Consider the following 27,645-nt stretch of genomic DNA (forward strand, 5'->3'; position numbering starts at 1 on the left):
TAATACACAACTCCATAAATATCTGTACATACAACATACAAGGATATTAATGACCAGCATGATCCTCAGTTTCATTTAATTTCTTACATGACACTTTTTATGGATAAATACTATGAAAGCAGTACGTTAAGTGTAGGGAGTATGTCAGACCTGATAGGAGTTGCTGACATAGTAATGAACCCTTTGCCAGCTAACACTAATAGATCCCTAGGTCACAGCTTGGTAGTAGTCACGGAGTGGAATGAGGCCACCCAGCATCATCTTTTCTCTCTCAGCCTAAACAATGATACTAAGAATGAACTGGCACTGGTGGAATAGTCATCTGGCCTGGATGACTTAGTCAACTTAAGGATCAGGATTGAAGACCACCTGACCAAACACCACCAAGAAAAAAAGATGGCCCTCCTGGCTCTCTCCAGCCCTGCTGGCTCTGGACCAACTCCCCTCATAGAATATCAGGGTTGGAAGGGACCTCAGGAGGCCATCTAGTCCAACCCCCTGCTCAAAGCAGGACCAATTCCCCAACTAAATCATCCCAGCCAGGGCTTTGTCAAGCCTGACTTTAAAAATATTTAAGGAAGGAGATTCCACCACCTCCCTAGGTAACGCATTCCAGTGTTTCACCACCCTCCTAGTGAAAAAGTTTTTCCTAATATCCAACCTAAACCTCCTCCACTGCAACTTGAGACCATTACTCCTTGTTCTGTCATCAGCTACCACTGAGAACAGTCTAGATCCATCCTCTTTGGAACCCCCTTTCAGGTAGTTGAAAGCAGCTATCAAATCCCCCCATATTCTTCTCTTCTGCAGAAGAAACAATCCCAGTTCCCTCAGCCTCTCCTCAAAAGTCATGTGTTCCAATCCCCTAATCATTTTGGTTGCCCTCCGCTGGACGCTTTTCAATTTTTCCACATCCGTCTTGTAGTGTGGGGCCCAAAACTGGACACAGTACTCCAGATGAGGCCTCACCAATGTTGAATAGAGGGGAACGATCACGTCCCTCGATCTGCTGGCAATGCCCCTACTTATACATCCTAAAATGCCATTGGCCTTCTTGGCAACAAGAGCACACTGTTGACTCCTATCCAGCTTCTCATCCACTGTAACCCCTCGGTCCTTTTCTGCAGAACTGCTGCTGAGCCATTCGGTCCCTAGTCTGTAGCGGTTCATGGGATTCTTCTGTCCTAAGTGCAGGACTCTGCACTTGTCCTTGTTGAACCTCATCAGATTTCTTTTGGCCCAATCCTTTAATTTGTCTAGGGTCCTCTGTATCCTATCCCTACCCTCCAGCATATCTACCTCGCATCCCAGTTTAGTGTCATCTGCAAACTTGCTGAGGGTGCAATCCACACCATCCTCCAAATCACCAGTCCCGTCTCTGTCATCCAAACCCATACAAGTTGATCAGGTCAAGCCTTGCCTTTCTATGTCGAGAAGGCTCAATGCTGGGCATTGGGCTTCTGCCTATACTGCAGGAGACCAGAACACACTGCATCAAGCTGCTTTGCCAAGGTCCAATCTGTGCCTGAATCAGGAAATGCCAAGCCCCAACCCGATAGGAGACCCTGGGCTGGGCTGGTGCCCTTCCCCTCTTCCCAGCAGCCCATGCCAACACTCATCCATGGTATCCTGGTGATGGCCAAACTTCCTCCCTGTCTCCAGCACCTGGAGATACCCAACACCAACTTAGAGGTGGACTTGGGTGCCTCAGCCAATTTCATGAATCTGGAGTTTCCCCAAGGACACAATATCCCCACTGAGCACAAGGACTCCCCCAGTTAGTGGAGTCCATAGACAGGTCACTCCTTTTGTTGGGACTGGTCACCAACAGATGGCTCCTTATGTGTATGTCTACACTGCAATTAGACCCCTGTGGCTAGCCTATGCCAGCTGACTTGTGCTCCTTGGGCTTGGGCTGAGGGGCTATTTAATTGTGGTGTAAATGTTTGGGCTCAGGCTGCAGCATGAGCTCTGGGACCTTCCCACCTCACAGGGTCCAGCCAGAGCCCAAATGTCTATATCACAATTAAACATCCCCTTAGCCCAAACCCCTTAGCCAGATTCCGCTGGCATAGGCCAGCCATGGGTTTTTAATTGCAGTGTAGATGTACATAGAGGTACCTACCCTTCAAGGGCATTCAGAAACCATCTAGTTTGGGTTAATTCATGCACAGCATTTACTAGGTGTCCTTGGAATCCCCTGGTTAGTTGCCCAGAACCTGCACATCTGCTGGTGGTTAGGCAGGATATGCTTTGACTTCCTGTCTTACCAACAATGCTATCTCCCCAAAAGCAGACCTGGTGGCCAGCAACCTTTTGTGGCTTATTCAGTCTTTGAACAAATTCTGTGATACAAAGAGAGGATCCAAAAGCGACTTTGGCAACCTGCATAATCTTCCCCAATTGCTGCAGGGATTTATGTTGGCAAACAATTGCTATTTAACATATTGAGCAAAAAGAAAGCTGACCTGCACTGCCTTAACACAGCTATGACTGCCTCAATGACCTCCAGCCAGGAGCAAAGGTTCCATTTGGGTGCATTTACTCCCTCTAAACCCAATCTAGAGGAAAACCTGCAGAAGGGGTTCATTGGCCTCTCCACATCCCCAGCGGGGGGCTTAATAGTCTTTGTAAGAAGAAAGGCGGCTCCCTCCAGCCTTGTGTGGACTAGAGAGTGCTGAACAAGATTACATTCTGAAACTGGTACCCGTAACCACTTATTAATGAGTTGTTCAAAAGACTCCACTCCACCAAGGTCTTCACAAAGTTGGACCTCCATGGAGCTTATAACCCAAGGAAAGCAGATTAATGGAAGACAGCCTTCCATACCAGGTTGGCCAGTTGGAGTATTTGGTCATGCTGTTTGGATTTTGCAACACCCTGGTGACTTTCCAGCACTCCATAAAGGACACCTTTAGGGACATGCCAGAGCAATTTGCCTTCATTCACCTGGATGACATTCTGATTGTCTCTGAAAGTCAGGACCTCCACAATCATCATATGCACATTGTCTTGGAGAGACTCTGCCAAAAAAACACAACACCTCTACACAATGCTCAAGAAATTTGAATTCAATAAGGACACCATGGAATTCTTGGGATATATCATCCCACCTGAGGGACTCATGATAGACCTGTGTGAAGTGGTGACAACATCTGACTGGACAACATCCAAGGATGTATGTGGGATGCAGCAATTCCTGGGGGTTGGCAATTTCTACCAGCAATTTATTGAAGGATTCTGTAGCCTGGTTGCATCCATAACGGCAGTCCTGAAAAAGGGGACCCAGTTCACCTGGTCCATGGAGGCTCAGTTGGCCTTTGATTAACTAAAGAGGGCATTCACTTTAGCACCTACCCTGAATCACCCAGATACCACTAAACAATTTGCAATCAAGGCAGACACTTAATACTGCACCTACAGCAAAGTTTGATCTCAAAACATGGGCCTCCACAACCAATTCTACCCTGTGATTATTATTTGAAAATAACCCCAGCAGAGAAAAATATGATATTTGGGACACGGAGCTCATGGCATCTTTTGATTAATGCCACCTCCTAGAAGGGGACATTCCCAGTCCAAGTTCTGACAGTCCATAAGAGCCTAGAATATCTACTGACTGCTAAAAACCTTAGTCAATTCAGATCTGCTGGTCCCTCTTTTTGGCTCACTTAGATTTTGTTGTAACCTATTGCCTTGGGATGAGCAACTTGAAGGCACATGCCCTATCTCACAATGATGATTATCTCAAACCCGGCAAAAAGTCCTCTGCCAACATGTTCAACTTTGTCAACAGGACACTCAATCTGTCTTCCATCCACTGCCTGTGATCCACATCTGCCAGACACTGAATGATGCAGACACCCAACCCAGAATTCTGATGACAGAATGGCCTCCTATCATAAGGGTTGTCTTTATGGTCCAGAGGGATAACCAAAGCTCAAGTATTGAAACTATGTCACAATTCACCACTTGTTGTACATTCTGGCTAATTCAAAATCTGAAATCTAGACTGGAGAAGCTTCTGATGGCCAGCCTACGAGCTTACATGAGGTCCTGCAACTTCTGTTCCTGTACCAAGAACCCACAATCAAATCCCGTATGGTCTCCTCCAGCCTCTGTCCATTTCAAGAGACTTCCCTGTAGAACTGCCACACAACCAGGAACACTCAGTAATCCTTGTTATTGTTGAGCTCCTAACAAAGATGGTGCACTTCATCATGTGCTGTACTGTTCCTACCTCCTGGGAGACAGCTCAGTTCTTCCTAGAAAATACCTTCTGTTATCACAGGTTAACAACTAGCATTGTATTGCCAGTTCATCTGATTCTGGCAGGAATTTCTTAGATTCCTAGGCATCAAGTCCCTCACTTTGTCTGCCTAGCGCCCACAGACTAATGGGCAAATACAGACTCAATCAAGTCTTGAAGCAGTACATTAACTGCTTTTTGAGCTACCACCCAACTGGCTTCTGCTGCTGTGCAATGCCAAATTTGCATATAACAATGCAATCCATGCCTTGACCCAACATAGCCAATTCTTTGCAAACTATGGCTTTCACCCCAACTTCCACCCAGACTTTCCCATGAGTTCCCCAGTACCAGCCACCATGGATTTTGACTACACCAGCAGAGCCAGCCTCCAGACAACCTAACAAGTGCAGCTGGCCTACAGTAAGATGCCTAATTGGCTATACAGCAACTAATCCTGTTCTGATTTTATTTGGTAATCTGTAACAGATCCTGTCAAAAATAAAGGGAAGGTAACCACCTTTCTGTATACAGTGCTATAAAATCCCTCCTGGCCAGAGGCAAAATCCTTCACCTGTAAAGGGTTAAGAAGCTAAGGTAACCATGCTGGCACCTGACCCAAAATGGCCAATGAGGGGACAAGATTCTTTCAAATCTGGATGGGGGGAAAAAGGCTTTTGTCTGTGTGATACCTTTGCTGGGAACAGATCAAGGATGCAAGCCTTACAACTCCTGTAGATTTAGTAAGTAATCTAGCTAGAAAATGCCTTAGGTTCTCTCTGTTTTTTGGTTTGTATATTTGCTGTGCTGGAGGGAATGTGTATTCCTGTTTGTGTCTTTTTGTAACTTAAGGTTTTGCCTAGAGGGATTCTCTATGTTTTGAATCGGATTACCCTGTAAGGTATTTACCATCCTTGTTTTATAGAGGTGATTCTTTTACCTTTTATTTAAATAAAATTATTCTTTTAAGAACCTGATTGATGGTTCATTGTTCTTAAGATCCAAGGGTTTGGGTCTGTGTTCACCTGTACCAAGTAGTGAGGATATTATTATCAAGCCTTCCTCAGCAAAGGGGGTGTAGAGCTTGGGGGGATTTTGGGGAAAAGACCAAGTGGTCTCTTTCCCTGTTCTTTGTTTAAATCGCTTGGTGGTGGCAGCGTATCAGGTTTTTAACCTAAGCTGGTAAGAATAAGCTTAGGGGGTCTTTCATGCAGGTCCCCACATCTGTACCCTAATGTTCAGAGTGGGGAAGGAACCTTGACATATCCTAACTAGTACCCTCTCCTGACTACTGGTAGGGAACAGTTTTCTGGTGACTGGTGTCATGATTCCCTGTTATTGTTTCTTATAGTGGCCCCTACTGGTTGCTGCTCAGTTAGCTATTCCTCTCACCTTCTACAGCCATCCACACTGATGTGGGACTCTAGGGCGTCATAGTACAGCTGGGCCAAATTTTTTGGAAGAAAAGTTTTTGCCAAAAATGCAGTTTGGCTCAACCAAAACTATTTGTGAATTTGACACATTAGTGGAACAGTTTCAGACAAAAATAATTGCGGGAGGCTATATTCAAAAAGGGATTTGGGTTGTTCTGTGAATGGTGCCTGAGGAGAAAAATGTGGAAAATGCCAGGTTGAATCCCTACTCACTAACAGGGATTTGAACTTGGGTCTCTCCTTCCTAGGTGAGTGCCCTAGGCTAGTGGTTTTCAAACTTTTTGGGCTGTGTATCCCTTTCCAAATGATGTAGTCTACCGCATATCCCCATCTGAGATAGGTATATTATGATCCTATGATTAGATGCCAAGTCTGTCTAAATAAAATGTGTTGTCTGCCATTACATGATTTTCCTCATGTATCCCCAATGAGAGCTTATGCACCCCTATGGATATATGCACCCCAGTTTGAAAATCACTGCCGTAGGCTATAGTCATTATCTCTCTGGCCCAATGACTACTCAAGTATTTGACACAAAGCAGAATGGCTTCAACAGGAGAGACAGAGAGAGAAAGACCCAGCCCAGAATACCTACAAGTCTGGGATTAGTGCACTCACCTGAGGGGGTGGGGGTGGGGGTGGGGGTGGGGAGACCTTCACTCAAGTTCCTATTCCAGAGTTTCCTGTATCTCAGGTGAATGCCCTAGCCATTGGGGAGGGCAGAAAAAGGGTGAATGCACATGCCATCATGTCCTCCTTCTGTCCTGTCAATCTAGCTCTTCATTTCCTGTGCTTTCTCACACACACACACACACAGCCCACAATAAAATGTTTCATTCCATTTAAACAATTTTTGTCAACACTTCTGATTTGCCAAAAATTCTGAATTTCAGTTTTGCTCAAACCAATTTTCTTCATTTTTGGAACTGCCAGTGAACCACAAAATCAGTTACTTGCCCAGCTCTATTCCACAGGACTGACCACTGGTAAAAAACCTCTGGAGAATACCAGCAGTTAGTGGACCACAGTTTGGTTACTGCTGCCCTAGCTAAGACTGCAGACTTGGAAACTGAATAAAAGATCTCCCCACTGTATTTTCCACTGAATGCATCCGATGAAGTGAGCTGTAGCTCATGAAAGCTTATGCTCAAATACATTTGGTAGTCTCTAAGGTGCCACAAGTATTCCTTTTCTTTTTGCGAATACAGACTAACACGGCTGCTACTCTGAAACCTGCTGAATATTGGGTCCCATGGCTCCCATTCTGGCTTTCACAAAGTGAGTTGAAAGCAGTCTTCAGCTGAGGAGTCCCTCAATACAAGGGAATTCACCAGTGGAAGGATGACCAGCATTCTGTCTCCCCTTCACAGCCCTTACATAGGAGGATATGTTGGGGCATGAGCATAGCCTCCTCTGCACTCTGTCATTCCCTAGCTGCTGAAACAGCCCATTGGGCAGGGATTGTTGCCATGTGCAATGTAGAATAGCTCCTCATGGCTGCTTATAACTGGTCCCATAGGGTCGCTGTAAAATGATGTATTGCCTCCTTCTGTACACTACCCAGATGAGGATTTCAGTCCTTGATCATTTAGTCTTGACTAAATATTTTAAGTTTCCAGAATAGCTGCCTTTCTTGAATAATATAGAATGTTGCTTCATAATTACTGATCCCACAGTGCATGGGAAATGAGGTATTGTTTAAATTTCACACTTGACAGTTTAGTAATACTTGTCATACTTTTCTTTTTAGGACACATTGAAGAATGCCATGAAAGTACTGCAGTAAATTATTTCTGGTACAGGAGAACTTTAAACATAAGCTCTGATATCACTGACAGTGGCAACTTACAATGGTGGTTAGTTTTGTGCTTGGCCATTTGCTGGACAATTGTGTACATTTGTACCATTCGAGGAATTGAATCCACAGGAAAGGTGAGGAAATAGAGAGCAGACCACTTAGAAAAGTTGACTTGCTGCTCTGTCTCTTGTCCTTAAAGTACTGAATTTCAACTTCAGGGGAAATACAAAAACAATTATAAAAAGAAAAGGAGTACTTGTGGCACCTTAGAGACTAACCAATTTATTTGAGCATGAGCTTTCGTGAGCTACAGCTCGCTTCATCGGATGCATACCGTGGAAACTGCAGTAGACATTATATACACACAGAGACCATGAAAAAATACCCCCTCCCACCCCACTGTCCTGCTGGTAATAGCTTATCTAAAGTGATCATCAAGTTGGGCCATTTCCAGCACAAATCCAGGTTCTCTCACCCCCCCCCCCACCCCCATACACACACAAACTCACTCTCCTGCTGGTAATAGCTCATCCAAAGTGACCACTCTCCCTACAATGTGCATGGTAATCAAGGTGGGTCATTTCCAGCACAGATCCAGGCTTTCTCACTCCCCCCCACCCCCGGGAACACACACACACACACACACACGTATAAACTCACTCTCCTGCTGGCAATAGCTCATCCAAACTGACCACTCTCCAAGTTTAAATCCAAGTTTAACCAGAACGTCGGGGGGGGGGGGGGGTAGGAAAAAGCAAGGGGAAATAGGCTACCTTGCATAATGACTTAGCCACTCCCAGTCTCTATTTAAGCCTAAATTAATAGTATCCAATTATCCAATTTGCAAATAGAGACTGGGAGTGGCTAAGTCTTTATGCAAGGTAGCCTATTTCCCCTTGCTTTTTCCTACTCTCCCCCCGCCCCCGACGTTCTGGTTAAACTTGGATTTAAACTTGGAGAGTGGTCAGTTTGGATGAGCTATTGCCAGCAGGAGAGTGAGTTTATGTTTATGCGTGTGTGTGTGTTTTCCCGGGGGGAGTGAGAAAGCCTGGATCTGTGCTGGAAATGACCCACCTTGATTACCATGCACATTGTAGGGAGAGTGGTCACTTTAGATAAGCTATTACCAGCAGGACAGTGGGGTGGGAGGGGGTATTGTTTCATGGTCTCTGTGTGTATATAATGTCTACTGCAGTTTCCACGGTATGCATCCGATGAAGTGAGCTGTAGCTCACGAAAGCTCATGCTCAAATAAATTGGTTAGTCTCTAAGGTGCCACAAGTACTCCTTTTCTTTTTGCAAAGACAGACTAACACGGCTGTTACTCTAAAAACAATTATGTTTTTTCAAACCCTAATTCTTGGAGTAGATACCCCCAAATGTATTTTAGGGAGGGATTTTATGACAAAACAAAATGGTCTTTCTGCTTCCTGAAAAAAAAGTTATATTTAGAATATGCTGCTTCAAAAAATTGTACTAGAATGAGATGTTGTAGTAACTAAAATAACCTCTATTGATCCTGTTGTCTCTGTCTCACTTTTCTTATTTCCCTGTTAGGCTATTTATGTAACAGCCATATTTCCTTATCTGGTCCTAACTATATTCCTTATTCGTGGACTCACCCTACCAGGAGCCACTGAAGGTTTAGTTTACCTCTTCACTCCTAATGTAAGTATCAGTGTTGGCAGTATAAAAAAAAATATTTTTCTAATTGTACTGTCCATCTAGTTTCAAATATCACTTTTCTAAAACTTCCTATCCAGTATGTCATCTAAGGTTTTTTTCAGTCAAAGTATTTGTAGTTGTCTGAATATATCTTAGATCTCGATAACAGTGAAAGGAGTACTAAATCATTTTTTTTATTAAGCATTTTCCCGTACTTTGATACAATATATGCTTAGGCGGAAGCATATTATGAAGGCATCATTAGTGACACCATAGTTTATGTGGAATTGAGTTTTGCTCCTTAAGGACTGATTCAGCTTCTTGTGTATCCTTCTGAAAATTACAGCACTTACTGAGTAAAAAAATTATTCTGAGATTTTAAAATTATTCACTTTAGGAATTAAACACTTGATTTTTTTTAAAAAAAAGATTAATGGTAATTCTGCTCCCATCCCCTGCAATTAATGATTCTTCATAATTGAAAGCTTCTTCAGGAGAGCCTGAAAGAATCAGGATTCACTGTGAAGAACTGTCCTATTTCAAAATGACTGCCATCCCCCAATTGACCTCAATAGGGCTGAAGGCACAGATCCCCTCATTTGTAGCCATTTTGAGAACGCTACTTAGCTTGTAATTGCTTTTTGAGGAGGGGAGGGGGAAGGGAGAAGCAAACAGCAAATCAGCACAGGGCGGAGAAAGTCAAAATTCTCTATAGTTTTTGCCTAGAACATCTACAGGTCCCTGCTTTAGCTACTTTTGCTTCTGCTGGCTGGAGTTTCCCGCTGGCTCCTCTCTACCCTTCTTCTCGAACACAAGATGGGGGGAGGGGAAGAGGAGTGGCACCACCTGGACCCTAGTATCCCCAGAGTGTGTGTGGGTCTCCCCATCACTGTTCGAGGACCAGGGAAGGAATGGCCCAGCTGGGCACCATTTTATCACCATCCCTTACTGCCACAGTTCCTGCTTTGGATGTTTCTGTTCTCACAGCTCCCAGGTGAGTGCCTTATTCACTGGGATATTGGGTATTCCGAACACACACACACCAACCAATCCCTAAAATCCCCAGCTGGCTCACCCCTGGCTGTATTTTGTGGGAGGTAGGCATGCTCTGATCATGCCTACCAGATCGGGCCACAGAGGCAAGACAGGCAGGAGAAAGCCTAGTTTGAAAATCACATTGGGGTAAGGCATCTAGCAGCTCATCTAGCTGTGAGGAAGTGTTAGGATTTAGGCAACTTTGTGTGTTCCCAGTGGGGGGAAATTGGGATTAGGTGCTCATAGGGTTAGGCAGCACAAGAACAGTGGTTTTGTGAATGTTAGGCATCAAAGGCCATTATTTAGGCACCACTAAGTAAGTCCCCTTGTGTCCCACAGTGTTTCTGGCTCCTCATAGCATAGTGGGCCACCATCTTCCCTCTGGGCAGTTATGGCTTCAATCCCCATTGAGAAAAATGGAAAGCGGAAAGCAGTTTGTGAAAGATGAACTGTCATTTATGAAAAATAAATGGCAAAAATTGACCATTAATCCTAAATATCTTTTCAAAAGCAACCCATTGCATCAGATCTACTCCACAGGTAGGCCAGGAGCAGGTATCTAAGCTGTAAGTGTGTATATGCAGGGTCACATAAGGAGTCTAAGAAGAAGGGGGAATTTGTAGGTGGTGCGCATGGGGTAATGTAGGGCAGTACAAGACGGAGGGGGACTTTGGAGGACAGAAGGGAGGGTGAAACTGGTGTACACTTTAGCTATTTTCTTCTGCTCTAGCTAAGAAGGCAGTTGAAAAAATAAAGTTTTAACTGATCCTATGCTTGGAGCCGCTCCATAGTAATGTAAAGCAGCTAGAGTGTATCAGTAAATCTGGCCATAAAAGTTAAAATTAAGAAAGTGATTTAAGGTCGATACATCATATCTTCAAATCATTAAACCACCACATGGTGACATTAAGTTTCTTCAGTATACATGTATGAAATTTTATTTTATAAAGGAGGACACTCCTAGGCAAAAACTGTTAAGATGTTAAGGTGGAGCGTACAGTTTAGCAATTTAGGATAAATTACATTACAGGGATGTTGCAACTATCCTAGAACCTAGCATTATAAACATCAATGGGCTTTGGATTAGGCCCTTAAATATTACACAAAGTATTTTAAATTCATGTCAGTGGAGGAGTATGATAACAATGGCACTAGTGAGCTGTGGCTCACGAAAGCTCATGCTCAAATAAATTGGTTAGTCTCTAAGGTGCCACAAGTACTCCTTTTCTTTTTGCGAATACAGACTAACACGGCTGTTCCTCTGAAACCAGCTAAATAAGAATTCTTCTTTATAAAATTGGATAACAGAAGTCTTAAAAATCTGTTCAGATCAGTAGTTCGGTGGACAAAAACCTATTTAATTGACTTTCACTGTCTTAATAGCTAAAATAACTACTATAAAATCCTGTACTGCAAGATGGATCTAATTCTTAACATCTTCTAAAAGGCTTCAAATTCTATTTACATAAAAATATAATTAGAGTTTTGTAACAAGATGCACTCACGTCTCACAAGCACACCCTGTCTCAGTGAGTGTGCCTGCACATTCTCTCTCAGTTTGTGGTGTGTCTTTGGTGACTCAGCCCTCCAGCCAAGTCTGTCTTCCGGGGTACAAGTGCAATAGGGGTTCTCTCAGTGCCCCCTGTAACATCTCTCTCAAATTGTCCCTGCTTCAGAATAGGGCCGTGCCCCAGGCCTCTTTCCCTGGAGGCAGTGTCTTCACCCTCTCAGAGCCTTTCTGGGTTCAGCTGGGCCACTACAGTTCAGTTCCCCTTCTGGGGTGCCTCAGAGCTCAGGCCACTTTCCCAGTGGCTGGGGTGGGGTAGGGAACCCAAGCCCACCCTCTACTCTGGGTCCAAATAAATAGCAGACATGCCATGTCCCTTTATCTAAGCTGCACTGCTACTCTAATTCTCTAGGCCACTTCCCCAAGGCTCCAGCACATTCTTCATCCTTACCTCAGGGCCCTGTCCTGATGAAGTCCCAGCAGCAAGAGCTCCTTCTTGCTCTCTTTCAGCAGCCCAGCCCAGCCCAGCCCAGCCCTGGGTCCTGTAGTTCCCTCAGCCAGCCAGGCATGCCATCTACTCTCCTCCAAGCAAGGGACTGGACTCATACTGGCCCTTCAGCTCTTCTTATATGAGCCTGCTGGGTTACGATTGGCAGCTTCCCGCACAGCCACTCTAGGCAGATTGGAGGACTGCTCTACTGTCCTTCTCTGGGACAGGATGTGGCAGGTGCCTCAGGACCGAGTCCACCCCCATCACAAGCATGTTAAACCTTACATACATACTCTTACTTTGTACATACTCCAAAAGAAAATAACATATAGCTTAGGTTATAAAGTGAAAATAATGGAAACAACTTTTGAAGTTTCACCTTGTTAGTGTTTAGGGGAACTAAATTGTATTAAATACCAGACTGCCTTCTAGATGGTTGCGGATGATACTAAACTGGGAGGAGTGGTAGATACGCTGGAGGGGAGGGATAGGATACAGAAGGACCTAGACAAATTGGAGGATTGGGCCAAAAGAAATCTGATGAGGTTCAATAAGGATAAGTGCAGGGTCCTGCACTTAGGACGGAAGAACCCAATGCACAGCTACAGACTAGGGACCGAATGGCTAGGCAGCAGTTCTGCGGAAAAGGACCTAGGGGTGACAGTGGACGAGAAGCTGGATATGAGTCAGCAGTGTGCCCTTGTTGCCAAGAAGGCCAATGGCATTTTGGGATGTATAAGTAGGGGCATAGCGAGCAGATTGAGGGACGTGATCGTTCCCCTCTATTCGACATTGGTGAGGCCTCATCTGGAGTACTGTGTCCAGTTTTGGGCCCCACACTTCAAGAAGGATGTGGATAAATTGGAGAGAGTCCAGCGAAGGGCAACAAAAATGATTACGGGTCTGGAACACATGAGTTATGAGGACAGGCTGAGGGAGCTGGGATTGTTTAGCCTGCAGAAGAGAAGAATGAGGGGGGATTTGATAGCTGCTTTCAACTACCTGAAAGGAGGTTCCAAAGAGGATGGCTCTAGACTGTTCTCAATGGTAGCAGATGACAGAACGAGGAGTAATGGTCTCAAGTTGCAGTGGGGGAGGTTTAGATTGGATATTAGGAAAAACTTTTTCACTAAGAGGGTGGTGAAACACTGGAATGCGTTACCTAGGGAGGTGGTAGAATCTCCTTCCTTAGAGGTTTTTAAGGTCAGGCTTGACAAAGCCCTGGCTGGGATGATTTAACTGGGATTTGGTCCTGCTTTGAGCAGGGGGTTGGACTAGATGACCTTCTGGGGTCCCTTCCAACCCTTATATTCTATGATTCTATGATTCAAATAATATTTTAAGATGCTATATTTTATAAATATTTAGTTTATAAATTGAACAATCAGATTTTAAAATGAATGAATTAAACATTTCAATTATGCTGTCAAAGCAAAGTTGAAAGTGATGAATACTAATTCTATAAATATATGTTCTTGATTCTTTTGAAGTATAATTCATATAAATTAAAAGTTTATTCTTGCAGCTGCTCCCTCTGTAGTACTCCCATTGACTTAATTGAGACCATTATCGCACTACATCTAGCGCTATGCTGATGGGAGAGTGCTCTCTCATCAGCATAATTACTCCACCTCCACAAAGAGGTGGAAGCTATGTCGGCAGGAGAGTGTCTCCCCACCAGCATAGCATGGTGTGGACAGTGCTTAAGTCGATGTAACTTATGTCTTTTTCACACCTGAGTGACATAAGTTATATTGACTTAAGAAGCAGTGTAGACCAGTCCTCAGAGTTCTGCATACACCACATCTGTAGGCCTATGATGGATCCATTACCTTTTTACTGTGGTACTTGACAATGCCTTAATCATGTCTCTACTACGGTACTTCAGTTTCCCTTCGTTTGGGGCAGTTGTGTGATTTTGATGCAGTTTAGCTTTCCACCCAAACCATAAATTCTTTCCTTTCCAGGGTAACAAAAAGTACAGAAGAAACAAAATACATTCCTTTCCCTCCCTCGCCATAATCTTCTTCCAGGAACATATGTTCTCCCTCTGCCTGCTACCCTTCATTCAGAGGAACGAAGGGTGCAGTATTGCTAACCCCGAAGTTCAAAAATAATGAACCCCTTGCAGTGGGATGAGGAGCTACAACATCCCAACTCCATCACCCTTATGCCGCCACATTTGATTCCCTGTTTGTCAAGACCTTGTTATGACCCAGCGATGTGGCCAGGTTCTTAATAGTCTCTGCCCTCCAGGATAATGGAGAGTCAGAAGCCCCATGGCTTTAGTGGGGCTAGACAGCCCTAGGTCTCCTCGGTTTAGAGATTTCTTCTCAAGAGTCCTTGGCTGGAAAAGGTAGAAGAGCCCAGACCCACGCACTCCACTCAGTGTTCCAACTCAGGGACCTTGTTTAGGGCAGCCAGAACTAATAATTTTCTATCCCTTCCTGCTCTATAAGCTATTTATTACCTCTCCTTCTCTATAGGCTCCCCCAGCCTCTTGCCCTGGGCCCTGCTTCTCCCCCTTCAGAGCATTGGCTTCTCTGGTAGCTTCTCCCCAGTCTACTGGAGGGATCATATCACTGCAATTCTTCTGCATCTCTGGCAGTTTCTATTCTCCTCAGAAATCCCCCCCCCCCCCAAACTGAGGTCCTTTTATCATGCCTGGGTGCTTCCCTGCCTAATTAACTACATCCCAGTTACTTGGTGAGTTAACTACTCCCAAGTGAACATGAGCTGCCCCATTTCCCACTGTGGAGCCTGTCAGAGGGCCACCTACCCACTAACATTGTTTTTAACCCTACCGGTCATGAATTCTTTCATTGATACCTTTAGCTTCCCTTTATGAAGTGTTTGCATTTCTTAACTTCTAATTCATTCTTCATTATTAACATCCCCTTTTTTTATTATCTTTTTACTTTTTATTGCTGCTTTCTTTTCTCTGCAATTAGTACACCTTTTTAACTGATAAAGCCTTGTTATGTGATTGTGGCTTTTTGGTGCCGCTAGTATATTTTAATATTTTTAAACACATTGATTCAAGAGACATGGAAAAATAAACACACTTTTCTCCAAAAAACAGAAAACAGTGAAGGTTAAATACAATTTTCATACACCACAATTGGTGGCATTAGCAAGACAATACTGAAGTAGCTTGATTTCATAGATACTCAGTTATTACTGTGGTGAGCACCATAGAAATACATATACATAAGTAGGGAGAAAAAAGTATTAATCAAAGTTTAATATGTCCATGTAAAGTGTCACTCAGAAAAACTTATATCATAAAATAGAAGATTTTTACTACAATAAAAACTAAGACATTTCAGAATCCCTACATAATGGGCCTTCAAATTATGCTGATTTATTGGAATATTTTGGCATTCACTTCCATTTTTCAGCACACTTAAGTAGGACCACAATTCATGAAATATGAGAACAAAGAAAAAGACAACTGAAAATTTGAAAGAAAGTCTAATACTCACATTCATTGCAATTGTTTCAGCTGAACATTCTCAAAAATCCCCGTGTATGGCTTGATGCAGCCACCCAGATATTTTTCTCTCTCTCCTTGGCTTTTGGAGGACTCATAGCATTCTCAAGCTACAACTCACCAAAGTAAGTATGGCTATGACTTTCACAGATTAGATTTCAAAGTAGCAGCCATGTTAGTCTGTATCCACAAAAAGAAAGCTGTAGCTCACAAAAGCTTATGCTCAAATAAATTTGTTAGTCTCTAAGGTGCCACAAGTACTCCTTTTCTTTTTGCAGATACAGACTAACCATTTGTTGCATATTATTATATTCTTCAAATTGTCAAAACCAGCATTTATCTGTGATACTTGTAAAGTATCTTATCAAACTTTGACCTTCCAATGGCTAAACTATGTTCACACTAAATTGTGTATTTTAAATAGATTAGAAGATGGTAAGAAAAAATTACTAATTTTAAACCTGAAGGGAAAAAAAATGACAATTTCCCAAATATCACTATTTGCAAGAATATTATTTCTTATTGAAACTGAGCATAGTTTTATTTCAGGACTTACCCATAGAAAAATCACAAAATGTAAAATTTATATCTATATCTATACACACACACACACACACACACACACGAGAGCTGTCGACTAATCGCAGTTAACTCATACGATTAACTCAAAAAAATTAATTGTGCTTAAAAAATGTATGGTGATTAATCACAGTTTTAATCACATTAATAAATTTCAATTGGTATTCTATTGTTTAATAAACATTTTTGGATGTTTTTCTACATTTTAAAATATATTGATTTCAATTACAACAGAATACAAAGTGTACACTGCTCACTTTATATTATTTTTATTACAAATATTTGCACTGTAAAAATGATAAACAAAAGAAACAGTATTTTTCAATTCACCTCATGCATGTACTGTAGTGCAATCTCTTTATCGTGAAAGTGCAACTTACAAATGTAGATTTTTTTTTGTTCCATAACTGCACTCAAACAAAACAATGCAAAACTTTAGAGCCTACAAGTCCACTCATTCCTACTTCTTGTTCAGCCAATCGCTAAGACAAACAAGTTTGTTTACATTTACAGGAGATAATGCTGCCCTCTTCTTGTTTACAATGTCACCAGAAAGTGAGAACAGGTGTTCGCATGAGACTTTTGTAGCTGGCATTGCAAAGTATTTACGTGCCAGATATGCTAAACATTCATATGCCCCTTCATGCTTCAGCCACCATTCCCAGAGGACATGCTTCCATGATGATGCTCATTAAAAGAATAATGCGTTAATTAAATTTGTGACCGAACTCCTTGGGGGAGAATTGTATGTCAATTGTCTGCCATATATTTCATATTATAGTAATTTCAGATGATGACTCAGCAGATATTCATTTTAAGAACACTTTTGCTGCAGATTTGAGAAAACGCAAAGAAGGTACCAATGTGAAATTTCTATATAGCTACAGCACTTGACCCAAGGTTTAAGAATCTGAAGTGTCTTCCAAGAGCTGATAAGGACGAGGCATGGAGTATGCTTTCAGAAGTCTTAAAAGAGCAACACTCCAATGCGGAAGCTACAGAACCTGAACCACCAAAAAAGAAAATCAACCTTCTGCCGATGGCATCTGACTCAAATGATGAAAATGAACATGCATTGGTCCGCACTGCTTTGGATTATTATTGAGCAAAACCCGTCATCAGCATGGCTGCATGTCCACTGGAATGGTGGTTGAAGCATGAAGGGACATATGAATCTTTAGCGCCTCTGGCATGTAAATACCTTGCAATGCTGGCTACAACAATGCCATGAGAACACCTGTTCTCACTTTCAGATGACTTTGTGAACAAGAAGCAGGCAGCATTATCTCCTGCAAATGTAAACAAAGTTGTTTGCCTGAGAGATAGGACTGAATGGACTTGTAGGCACTAAAGTTTTACATGTTATTTTTGAATGCAGGGTTTTTTGTTTTTTTTTTACATAATTCTACATTTGTAAGGTCAATTTTCAGGATAAAGAGAGAGCACTTTTTTTTTACAGTGCAAATATTTGTAATAAAAAATATAAAGTGAGCACTGTGCACTTTGTATTCTGTGTTGCAATTGAAATCAATATACTGGAAAATGTAGAAAACATCAAAAATATTTAAATAAATGGTATTTTATTATTAACAGTGCGATTAATCGAGCCATTAATTTTTTTAATAGTTTGACAGCCCTTATACATGTTTATCCATATTATATGGATAAACAGTCCACAGTCTAGGTCCATGAATTAAATTGTAGACTAATTACTAAAAACTAATTATTTTGCTAAAATATATATGTTGAATAAACCCTATCATGTTGTGTAAATTAATTTGTATGTGTTTTCTTTCTAGAAATGACTGTGAGAAGGATGCTGTGACAATAGCAATTGTAAATAGTATGACATCACTGTATGCCTCCATCCCAATTTTTTCTATTTTGGGATTTAAGGCAACCACTGGTTATTGGGACTGCCTGGACAGGTGGGACATCTTGGATTTTCAGATGCTATGGTGCAGCCTAAATAGATAACATGCTACGGCAGAAACATATATTTGGAGAACACATTTGTATTGAAGGGGAACAAGTTATAAATAGGAAACCTAATATAAACATTTTATGGCAATGCACATTAAAAGGTCATTATCAATAATTATCAGAGGAGGCATTAATAACATGTAAAACAAATACTAAAATACTTATTCATTATTAATTATTATTATTATTTACTTATTTGTATTACAGTTGTGCCTGAAGGCCCCAGTTAGGGATCAGTGTTAAGTTGTGCTAGGTGCTGTACAACTATATAGTAAAATGACATTTCCTACCCCAGAGAACTCTCAGTCTTACAAAACACAAGTGGCTCTGACAACAGGTGGAAGTGGGAGGGAGAGAGAACAAGATAGCAATAATATGAGCTGTTTTTACAAAGACCTGCTTTATGTACTATGTCTGCATAGTCTGAAGGTGGAGTTTGTATTTGAAACTATAAGCCAAATTGTAATACTTAGTTTCTCCAAATATTTTCCCCATAATTTTAACAATACCCTCGTTTAACATTTTTGTTTCTATTGTGAAAACTGTATAAACCTCAACGCAATTCTCTATTAATATTTTAAATGTACATTGTACCATAAATATATACAGTACTGACTATAGCTAGGTGACTACAAAATAGATAATGGGTTCCTGCAAAAGCTTCTGTAGCTATAATCTAAAGATATCTAAACAAATTCTTATACATTAAGGAAAAATGTTGAAGCATGCTTTCTCTGGCAGGAACATTATCAGTATCCTCAATGAATTTGATCTTCCGGACCAAAGCATCACAAGAGACAACTATACAATCTGGTTTGGATTCCTGAATACAACCCATCCAAAAAAAATCACTAGTCTCAAATTGAGAAGTTGTGACCTTCAAGAATTTCTTGACCAGGTATCACGCTTGCATGCTAAAAAATAACCCTTGCTCAAAAATGTTATGGACTGTGATACTTTTCATCTTCTTAACATATATGTTCCATTGCACTTGCAAAACATTGTTACAAAGAACATTGGATACCTACCAAACTGACCATATTTCTTTTGTTTCTACATTTCAGGCATCAGTATTGTTATAAAAACTTTGAGCTCAAAGTTCTCTGGCTTAGCATTCCAAGAATTCCTCTAAATTAATAGATTCTTAGATTTTAAGGCCAGAAGGGATCATCTAAGTCTGATCTCCTTAATAACACAGGTCATAGGACTTCCCTGAATTCATTCTTGCTTCACATCCAATAGCTTGCAATTACAGGATCTCTTTTAGAAAAACATCCAATCCAAAATCTTGACCTTGGGGTTTAGAATTTGAATGAACAAGATCTGCATGTGCATTATAATGCTATATGTTTGAAAAATAAATCTTATTCATCAAAATGTGTTATCTGTTTGTGAATTCTGCAGAGTGCATCTGGAACTGGCCTTGCCTTTCTTGTTTTCACTGAAGCAATTATTCTGATGCCTGGCTCACAGGGCTGGGCTGTCCTGTTTTTTGTAATGCTGTTCAGCTTGGGTCTTTCCTCTATGTTTGGAAACATTGAGGGAATTTTGACTCCTCTCTTGGAGCTTCCTGTTGTATCTAAATCTGTACCCAAGGAGGTTCTATCAGGTGAGCAGGTTATTTATAGGACTTTCTTCATTTTGTTCACAGAAGCTAGGCTCTTTACAAACTCATGAATTCTTAACAGTTTAATAAATATTTTATGGGGAATTAGTTTGCAATATTTACTCATTGCCACTTCAGAATGTAAATGAAGATATTACAATTGTGAGTTCAACTGCTTTATCAAGTCTCTTTATAGGAGACATAAGGTATAGATCAGGTTGTGTTACGGCAGGAGTTGCCAGATGGTGATGTTACATAGTCCTTCACATTTTTTTTCTTAGCTTGAGAGTACTGACCAGTCTTAGAAAAATTGCTTGTAGTATTGTTAGTTTTCATATGCAGTTTCCTTTTATGGAAGCAAGCAGAATAAGAGTGTTCTCTACCTTAATCTCTCTAACGAGAGCCAATTAGTGAAGCAGAATTGCTCCCAGGGAACTGGGCATTGGAGCTGTAGCAGGTTCTGTTTGGCTTTCTTCTCTGGAGTTTAAAAGTGATTATTGGCAACTGGAAATGGATCCAAAGGACAGGGGAAAGACTGCTTTCACAGCTGGACAAGGCCTGTGGCAATTTAAAGTAATAGCTCTGGGTTCATGTAATGTCCTTGCCACCGCTGAAGCTTTTGGAGAGAGTATTGCATTCCATCTCTCTCTCTCAGCCTATTACACTTGGATCCTAGTTCATGATAAAACTTTTGAGCAGGAATGGATACATTTACAAAAGGTCTGCAATAAGGATAAGGGTGGTGATCTGAAAATGAACCTGAGGAAATGTGTGCTATTAAAAAATTACTCTGGGCACACAATTAGCGAGGAGGGGATTTTGCCCTAATGGGTCTTTACAGGAATCAGAGATTACCACAATGCAGGATTTTGACTGACAGAAAGAAAAACAAGGCAATAGAGAACTGGACAATTCTCCAGATACTGGTAGATTTACAGAGTTCTGTAAGAATCTGCACTGAAGTTCCATTTATGAATTCTGCACAGGTTGGGTGAGAAGACCATTTCAGTGGTCATGGGAGTAGGATTTGACATTTGCACTACTAAAAAGAACATTGTGACCATCCTTGTTTTAGCACACCCAAGTTTCAAAAGCTCTTTCCCCTTTCCAGATAAAAATGACAATAAAATGGAACTACTTCTTTTCTTCTCTGGCCCAATACTACTCCTTGACCTCTACCTAATGCACAGTGAGCCCTTACCCTTATGAATACACTGTGCTACAGTGGCATACAGGCGGAGATCCTCCATTCAGAGCACCCAGCCCAACTTCAGGAGACTAGGGACTCAGAGTCCCCTTTAAAAAGAAAAAGAGGACTTGTGGCACCTTAGAGACTAACAAATTTATTTGAGCATAAGCTTTCGTGAGCTACAGCTCACTTCATCAGATACATTCCCCTTTGTACTCCCACAATCCTGGGCTGTTTTGGGGCCAGTTATGCAGTATAAATTAAGGCAGCTGAAGGCCATTCTAAATTATGCTGGAAGCCATTTGCCCTAAGGGGTCTTTACGGAAGTCAGAGATTACCAGACTGCAGAAAAGCCCTAGCCACACCTCTCACATTGGCCATAGGCAGCTGGGGGCTATGACAAAAAACTGCCACACCTGCTCTACACTCCAGAGGATCCTCCTTCACTATACTGATTTTCCTGTTGCCAGTTATTCCAGCTTTATGGCTGCTTTGCACCATCGTACAGTATCTCTTGGCCAAAATGCCAGGGAGAATTTGGTCTGTGTATTAATTCCCCAAACAATGTAGCACTTTGAATTTAACTGTTGCTTACACTGAGATAGCAAATTATAGCTCCATACAGAAGTTTGTTGGATAAAATTGTTAAAATGAGAGCAAAAATATTAATCATATCTGAACAGAGCACCCACCATGTATTCTTTATTAACAGAAATAACTTTTATTTAGGTGTAATATGCCTGGTCTCCTTCGTGACAGCTCTGTGTTTTACCCTGAGGTCTGGAAGTTACTGGCTTGAAATTTTTGACAGTTATGCCGGTTCCTTGCCTTTGCTAATCATCGCTTTCTTTGAAGTGACTGGTGTTGTCTATGTTTATGGAATTAAAAGGTAAACTGGGAACAAGTTTGGATTTTTTATTTTTAGGGCTGTCAATTAATCAGTTAACTCAAGCAATTAATACAAAACAAATTAACTAGATTTTAAAAATCAGTCATGATTAATAGCAGTTTTAATTGCACTGTTAAATAATAGATTACCCATTTAAATTTGTTTTTCAAGAATTTTCAAGTATATTGATTTCAATTACAACACAGAATACAAAGTGTTCAGTGCTCACTTTATATTATTATTTTTGTTACAAATATTTGCAGTGTAAAAAAGATAAACATATTGTGGCAGAGCTCTGACCTTGTCCCCATGTGTCCTGCACTTCCAGGTGGTTTATGCTAACCTCAGAGACTCACTGTGACCCCCTATGTAGCCCTTCTCTTTCTAGGGCCAGGGTTACAGTTTACTGAGCCCTTTTCATCATAAGCCAGCAAGGAGGTTGGTGAGAGAGCTCCTACAGTCGCTGTTGTCCCTGTGGACTTATTCCTAAACAGTTTAGCCTCCTGTCCTGACAGGGGCCGGTCTTCCCCTCCCAGGAAGTCGGTTTCTGTAGTGTCAGGTTCAGGGGAACCTGAGCCCACCCTCTACTCTGGGTTCCGGCCCAGGGACCCTAATGGCAACAGTTGTTGGCAGCCAACCTTTCACTGACAGAGTTGCTACATTTCCCTGGGTTACTTCCCCACAGCTCTCCTGCTTCTTTCTCTCTTAACACCTTCTTCACCCTTACCTTAGGGCTCCCTTTCCAGTGGCTTGAGGGCATCTTTATTACCTAGCCCTTCAACCACACATCTTCTCCCCTGGTTCCCTAGATCTCCTTAGCCTGGCCAGAGTAGCCCTTTTATAGTATCAGAGGGGCCTTAATTAGAGTCAGGTGTTCGCATTAGCTTAACGGCCTCACCTGACGCTTTGCAGGTTAATTGGAGTCAGGTGTTCTCATTAGGCTAACAGCTTCAGCTGACTCTTTGCAGGCTAATGTGTCAACTAGGGAACAGAAACCTGTTCATCTAGGGGACAATAGATCTGACTCCTCTGCTGAACCCGACTGGCCTGGAAGAAGGAGGGAGATTAGAGCTCCTGCTGCTGGGCCTTGGGCTCCAGCTTCTTCTCTGGCTGGGCCGGACACCACCCACCCCTTCTCTGGTACCTGGTTGCTGGCTAACTGCTGGACTCCCCCACCCTAGGGTGCTGCTACTGCTCCAACTACAGCCCCTTGGGGGGGTGTGGCGGCGGTGGCCTGCTGGCCTACTCCCCAGAGGGGGGGGAGTGAAGGACCCCTACCCCAGCCATTGCTACTGCTGCTGTGGACACCACCACCACCACCACCTGTGAGGGGTCCTCTCTGCCTGCCTGGCCACTGGGCTGCTGCGTGGAGCTGCTGCTGCCTTTGCTGTCTGGGAGCTGCTGGACCCCAGAGGAGGAGGAGGGGATGCAGCCATCTGCTGCTGGGGGAGTGCGCATGGACTCTGCAGACCACTGTGGAGGGGACCTGAAGGCTGAGTAACTTTTGAACTGTGTTCTTGTGGTGAGGGTTTTGACTGTGTTTGTGGGGACACGGAGGTGTGGTATGGAGCCTGCCCCCCAGTCCATCTGTTAGTCCCCCCCCGCAACCCCCACCATCACCATTGTTGCTGCCCCCTCCACCACCCCTAGTGGACACTTATCATCTGCCTCAAGCTCCTGCCTCTGGGACTCCGCTGCTTGCTTGACCTGCCGTGCCCTTTCACCACCTTTTGGGCATGAAGCAGCAGTCAGCCCTCATTGATGCTTTGCATGCGCATGTAGGCGCGTGTGCCCCCCCCAGACTGACCCCTTCAGCAAGCCCCCAGCTTTGTCCCTTGCTACCTGCCCCATTTGCCCCTTGCAGACTTTTTGTCCTCCCTTTTACCCCAGCACCTCACTAGCTTCAGTTTGTTTGCCTGCCCTGCCCTTTTCCCTCTGCAGCTTTTGTTTGTTTGCCCCACCCCAGCCTCTGAAGCTAGTTCCTTGGTTCCCTGTCCTACCTCCAGGCTGATTCTCCCCGCTCCCCATGTGGTACCCCTGCTCTGATTGGCCCCTTACTCAGTGCACCCATGCCCCCTCCCATGCGCTTGTGCCCTTCCCCTGTTTGAGTTTGCCCCTATCTCACTGCACCCCTCCCCCAACGTTGTTATGACCCCCCTCCCCTAGTGCAGCTAGAGGAGCCGGATTTCTATTCTGAGTCGGTGATTGTCCCCCACGAGCCCTTGATAGCCCCCCTGCCCAGCCCACCCCTTTGGGCGCCCTCCTCCCCTGCTTGCAGCCTTGCAGGGAGGAGTGGTTGACCTGCTTCCCCTTTCCCCTCCTCTCTCTGGTGTTTTCCCCTCCCTCCCTCCCTGTTCATTATGGCAGGGGAAATGGTGGGTGGGGCCCCTCCAGTAGCCCTGGCTGCCCCTCCATCCCCCCCCCCCGCAGGCCTCTACCTCAACCGCTGCTGCCAAACCACCTGCCACCTCCCCTGCTGGGGCGCCATCCAACGCGGTGACCTCCGCTACTGCCACGTCCCTCGCCTCCTCCAATTCTGGGGGAGCCCCCCCAGCTGGCGGGAAGGGCCAGGGTAAGAAGAAGGGGAAGGACCCCGCTAAAAAGACCAGGCCCTCCGTGGCAGGGACTGCCCCCACTGCCGCAGCCCCGCCACAGGCTGCGGCGTCCCTACCCGCTGCTCCCTCCACCAGCTCTGCAGGTGTCCCTCCCCCGGCTCCCAGGGCGTAAGCCCAGGTGGTGGCAGCCCCCCCCCGCCTGTGACTGTGTCATCTCTCCCATCCACCGCCTCCGCTACCATCTATAGCGGCCAGGGCCCCTTTCCCCCTATGACCAGAAAGCACGGCGTCTGTTGCCTCCTGGTGCCTGCCTTGCCCCACATGGAGACCTACGTGCGGGCGTTGGCGAGGGTGGTGGGGCCCACGGTCATTGTGGTGGCCTCCAAAATGTATGGCAAGGTCGTCATCTTCTTAGCATCGGAGGCCACCGCCCAGGAGGCGGTGGAGAAGGACCTGGTGGTGGGGAGTGTGTTCGTCCCCCTGGAGCCGCTGGATGACCTGGGCGTCCGCCTGGTCCTGACCTCCGTCCCTCCCCAATGCCGTCCTATTACCCACCCTCTCCACCCTGAGGAAACACATCTCTGTCGTGAGCCCTCTCCCACTGGGCTGCAAAGACCCCGCCCTCCATCATGTCCTCTTGTTCCCCCAGCAAGTGCAGCTTCAACTGCCGCCAGCGGCATGTGATGGAGAGGCACTTGAGGGGTCATTCTTGGTCCCCTACCAGGGGGCCCATTACCGGGTGCATTATTCCACAGGGGAGGCCCCGGTGCTACCTCTGCTGGGTGATGGGACACACCCGCAGGGACTGCCCTTTGGCCGGGCAAGGAGGGGCATCTGGGACCTCTCAGCCCTGGCGGGGCGCTGACCCCATCATCGCTGGCACTCCTGGCTGCCCGGCACTCGGAGCCGCCCCTCCTCCTACTCAGTCCACCAGTGCTCCCGCTCGGGCCCAAGGGGTGCTTTCCCCAGTGCGCACAGACAAGTGGGAGAGCCCTGCCTTTGCTGCCTGCAATCCGGCAGGGCCCCAAAAGGAGGGTGCGGCAGGGATACTACCAAGCATGGGAGAGGGCCTGCCCCAGGGGAATCTTCCCTCCCTCGTGCCGCCCCACCGCTGCCTCCCACAGTCCCTGAGCCATCGCCCCTGCACCCCCCCAATGATGCCATGGAAGGCCGGGCCCTAGTCCACGGGAAGTGTGGCAAGCGGAAGGCTCAAGCTCCGCTCCTTTCCACTGATGCAGAAGCCCCCCGGAAGACCAGAAAGGGGGGCACTGATGCCGAGCCTTCTGCCTTGCCCGCAGGTGCGTTCCATCCCCCCGGTACCAGCTGGGGAAGACGTGGCAGCATGGGAGGGCAGTACCGCCCTTCCAATGGAGTCATAGAATCATAGAATAACAGAGTTGGAAGGGACCACTGGAGGCCATCTAGTCCAACCCCCTGCCCAGAGCAGGACCAATCCCAACTAAATCATCCCAGCCAGGGCTTTGTCAAGCCTGACCTTAAAAACTTCTAAGGAAGGGGATTCCATCACCTCCCTAGGCAACGCATTCCAGTGTTTCACCACCATCCTAGTGAAAAAGTGTTTCCTAATATCCAACCTAAACCTCCTCCACTGCAACTTGAGACCATTACGCCTTGTCCTGTCATCTGCTATCACTGAGAATAGTCTAGAGCCATCCTCTTTGGATCCACCTTTCAGGTAGTTAAAAGCAGCTATCAAATCCCCCCTCATTCTTCTCTTCCGCAGACTAAACAATCCCAGTTCCCTCAGCCTCTCCTCATAAGTCATGTGTTCCAGACCCCTAATCATTTTTGTTGCCCTTCGCCAGACTCTCTCCAATATCTCCACATCCTTCTTGTAGTGTGGGGCCCAAAACTGGACACAGTACTCCAGATGGGACCTCACCAATGTCGAATAGAGGGGAACGATCACGTCCCTCGATCTGCTGGCAATGCCCCTACTTATACACCCCCAAATGCCATTAGCCTTCTTGGCAACAAGGGCACACTGTTGACTCATAACCAGCTTCTCGTCCACTGTCACCCCTAGGTCCTTCTCTGCAGAACTGCTGCCTAGCCATTCGGTCCCTAGTCTGTAGCGGTGCATTGGATTCTTCCGTCCTAAGTGCAGGACTCTCAACTTGTCCTTGTTGAACCTCATCAGATTTCTTTTGGCCCAATCCTCCAATTTGTCTAGGTCCCTCTGTATCCTATCCCTACCCTCCAGCACATACCGCTCCTCCCAGTTTAATGTCATCCACAAACTTGCTGAGGGTGCAATCCACACCATCCTCCAGATCATTAATGAAGATATTGAACAAAACCGGCCCCAGGACCGACCCTTGGGGCACTCCGCTAGATACCGGCTGCCAACTAGACATGGAGCCATTGATCACTACCCGTTGAGCCCGACAATCTAGCCAACTTTCTGCCCACCTTGTAGTGCATCCATCCTGCCCATACTTCTTTAACTTGCTGACAAGAATACTGTGGGAGACCGTGTCAAGCTTTGCTAAAGTCGAGGAATAACACGTCCACTGCTTTCCCTTCATCCACAGAACCAGTAATCTCCTCATAGAAGGCAATTAGATTAGTCAGGCATGACTTTCCCTTGGTGAATCCATTCTGACTGTTCCTGATCACTTTCCTCTCCTCTAAGTGCTTCAGAATTGATTCCTTGAGGACATGCTCCATGATTTTTCTGGGGACTGAGGAGAGGCTGACCGGCCTGTAGTTCCCAGGATCATCCTTCTTCCCTTTTTTAAAGATGGGCACTACGTTAGCCTTTTTCCAATCTTCCGGGACCTCTCCTGATCGCCATGAGTTTTCAAAGATAATAGCCAATGGCTCTGCAATCACATCCGCCAATTCCTTTAGCACTCTCGGACGCATCTGGCCCCATAGACTTGTGCACGTCCAGTTTTTCTAAATAGTCCTGAACCACTTCTTCCTTCACAGAGAGCTGGCCACCTCCTCCCCATGCTGTGCTGCCCAGTGCAGTAATCTGGGAGCTGACCTTGTTTGTGAAGACAGAGGCAAAAAAAGCATTGAGTACATTAGCTTTTGCCACATCCTCTGTCACTAGGTTGCCTCCCTCATTTAGTAAGGGGCCCACACTTTCCTTGGCTTTCTTCTTATTGCCAACATACCTGAAGAAACCCTTCTTGTTACTCTTAA

General features: G+C 44.5%; 1 protein-coding gene across 3 annotated transcripts in view; it reads left to right on the plus strand.

The window, feature by feature from the left end:
• The window catches only part of LOC125631976 (sodium-dependent neutral amino acid transporter B(0)AT3-like), a 116,206-nt gene that overhangs the window by 67,565 nt on the left and 20,996 nt on the right, over positions 1–27,645 (plus strand). For all 3 annotated transcript variants that reach the window (XM_048839510.2, XM_048839512.2, XM_075125478.1), the window contains 7 exons: positions 7,433–7,614; positions 9,038–9,148; positions 15,683–15,795; positions 18,049–18,177; positions 18,974–19,130; positions 19,637–19,841; positions 21,757–21,916. In XM_048839510.2, coding sequence (XP_048695467.2) covers positions 7,433–7,614; positions 9,038–9,148; positions 15,683–15,795; positions 18,049–18,177; positions 18,974–19,130; positions 19,637–19,841; positions 21,757–21,916 — 1,057 coding nt within the window. The remainder of the gene's footprint in view (positions 1–7,432; positions 7,615–9,037; positions 9,149–15,682; positions 15,796–18,048; positions 18,178–18,973; positions 19,131–19,636; positions 19,842–21,756; positions 21,917–27,645) is intronic.

Source organism: Caretta caretta, chromosome 2 (genome assembly GCF_965140235.1).
Source record: "Caretta caretta isolate rCarCar2 chromosome 2, rCarCar1.hap1, whole genome shotgun sequence".
Taxonomy (NCBI): Eukaryota; Metazoa; Chordata; order Testudines; family Cheloniidae; genus Caretta; species Caretta caretta.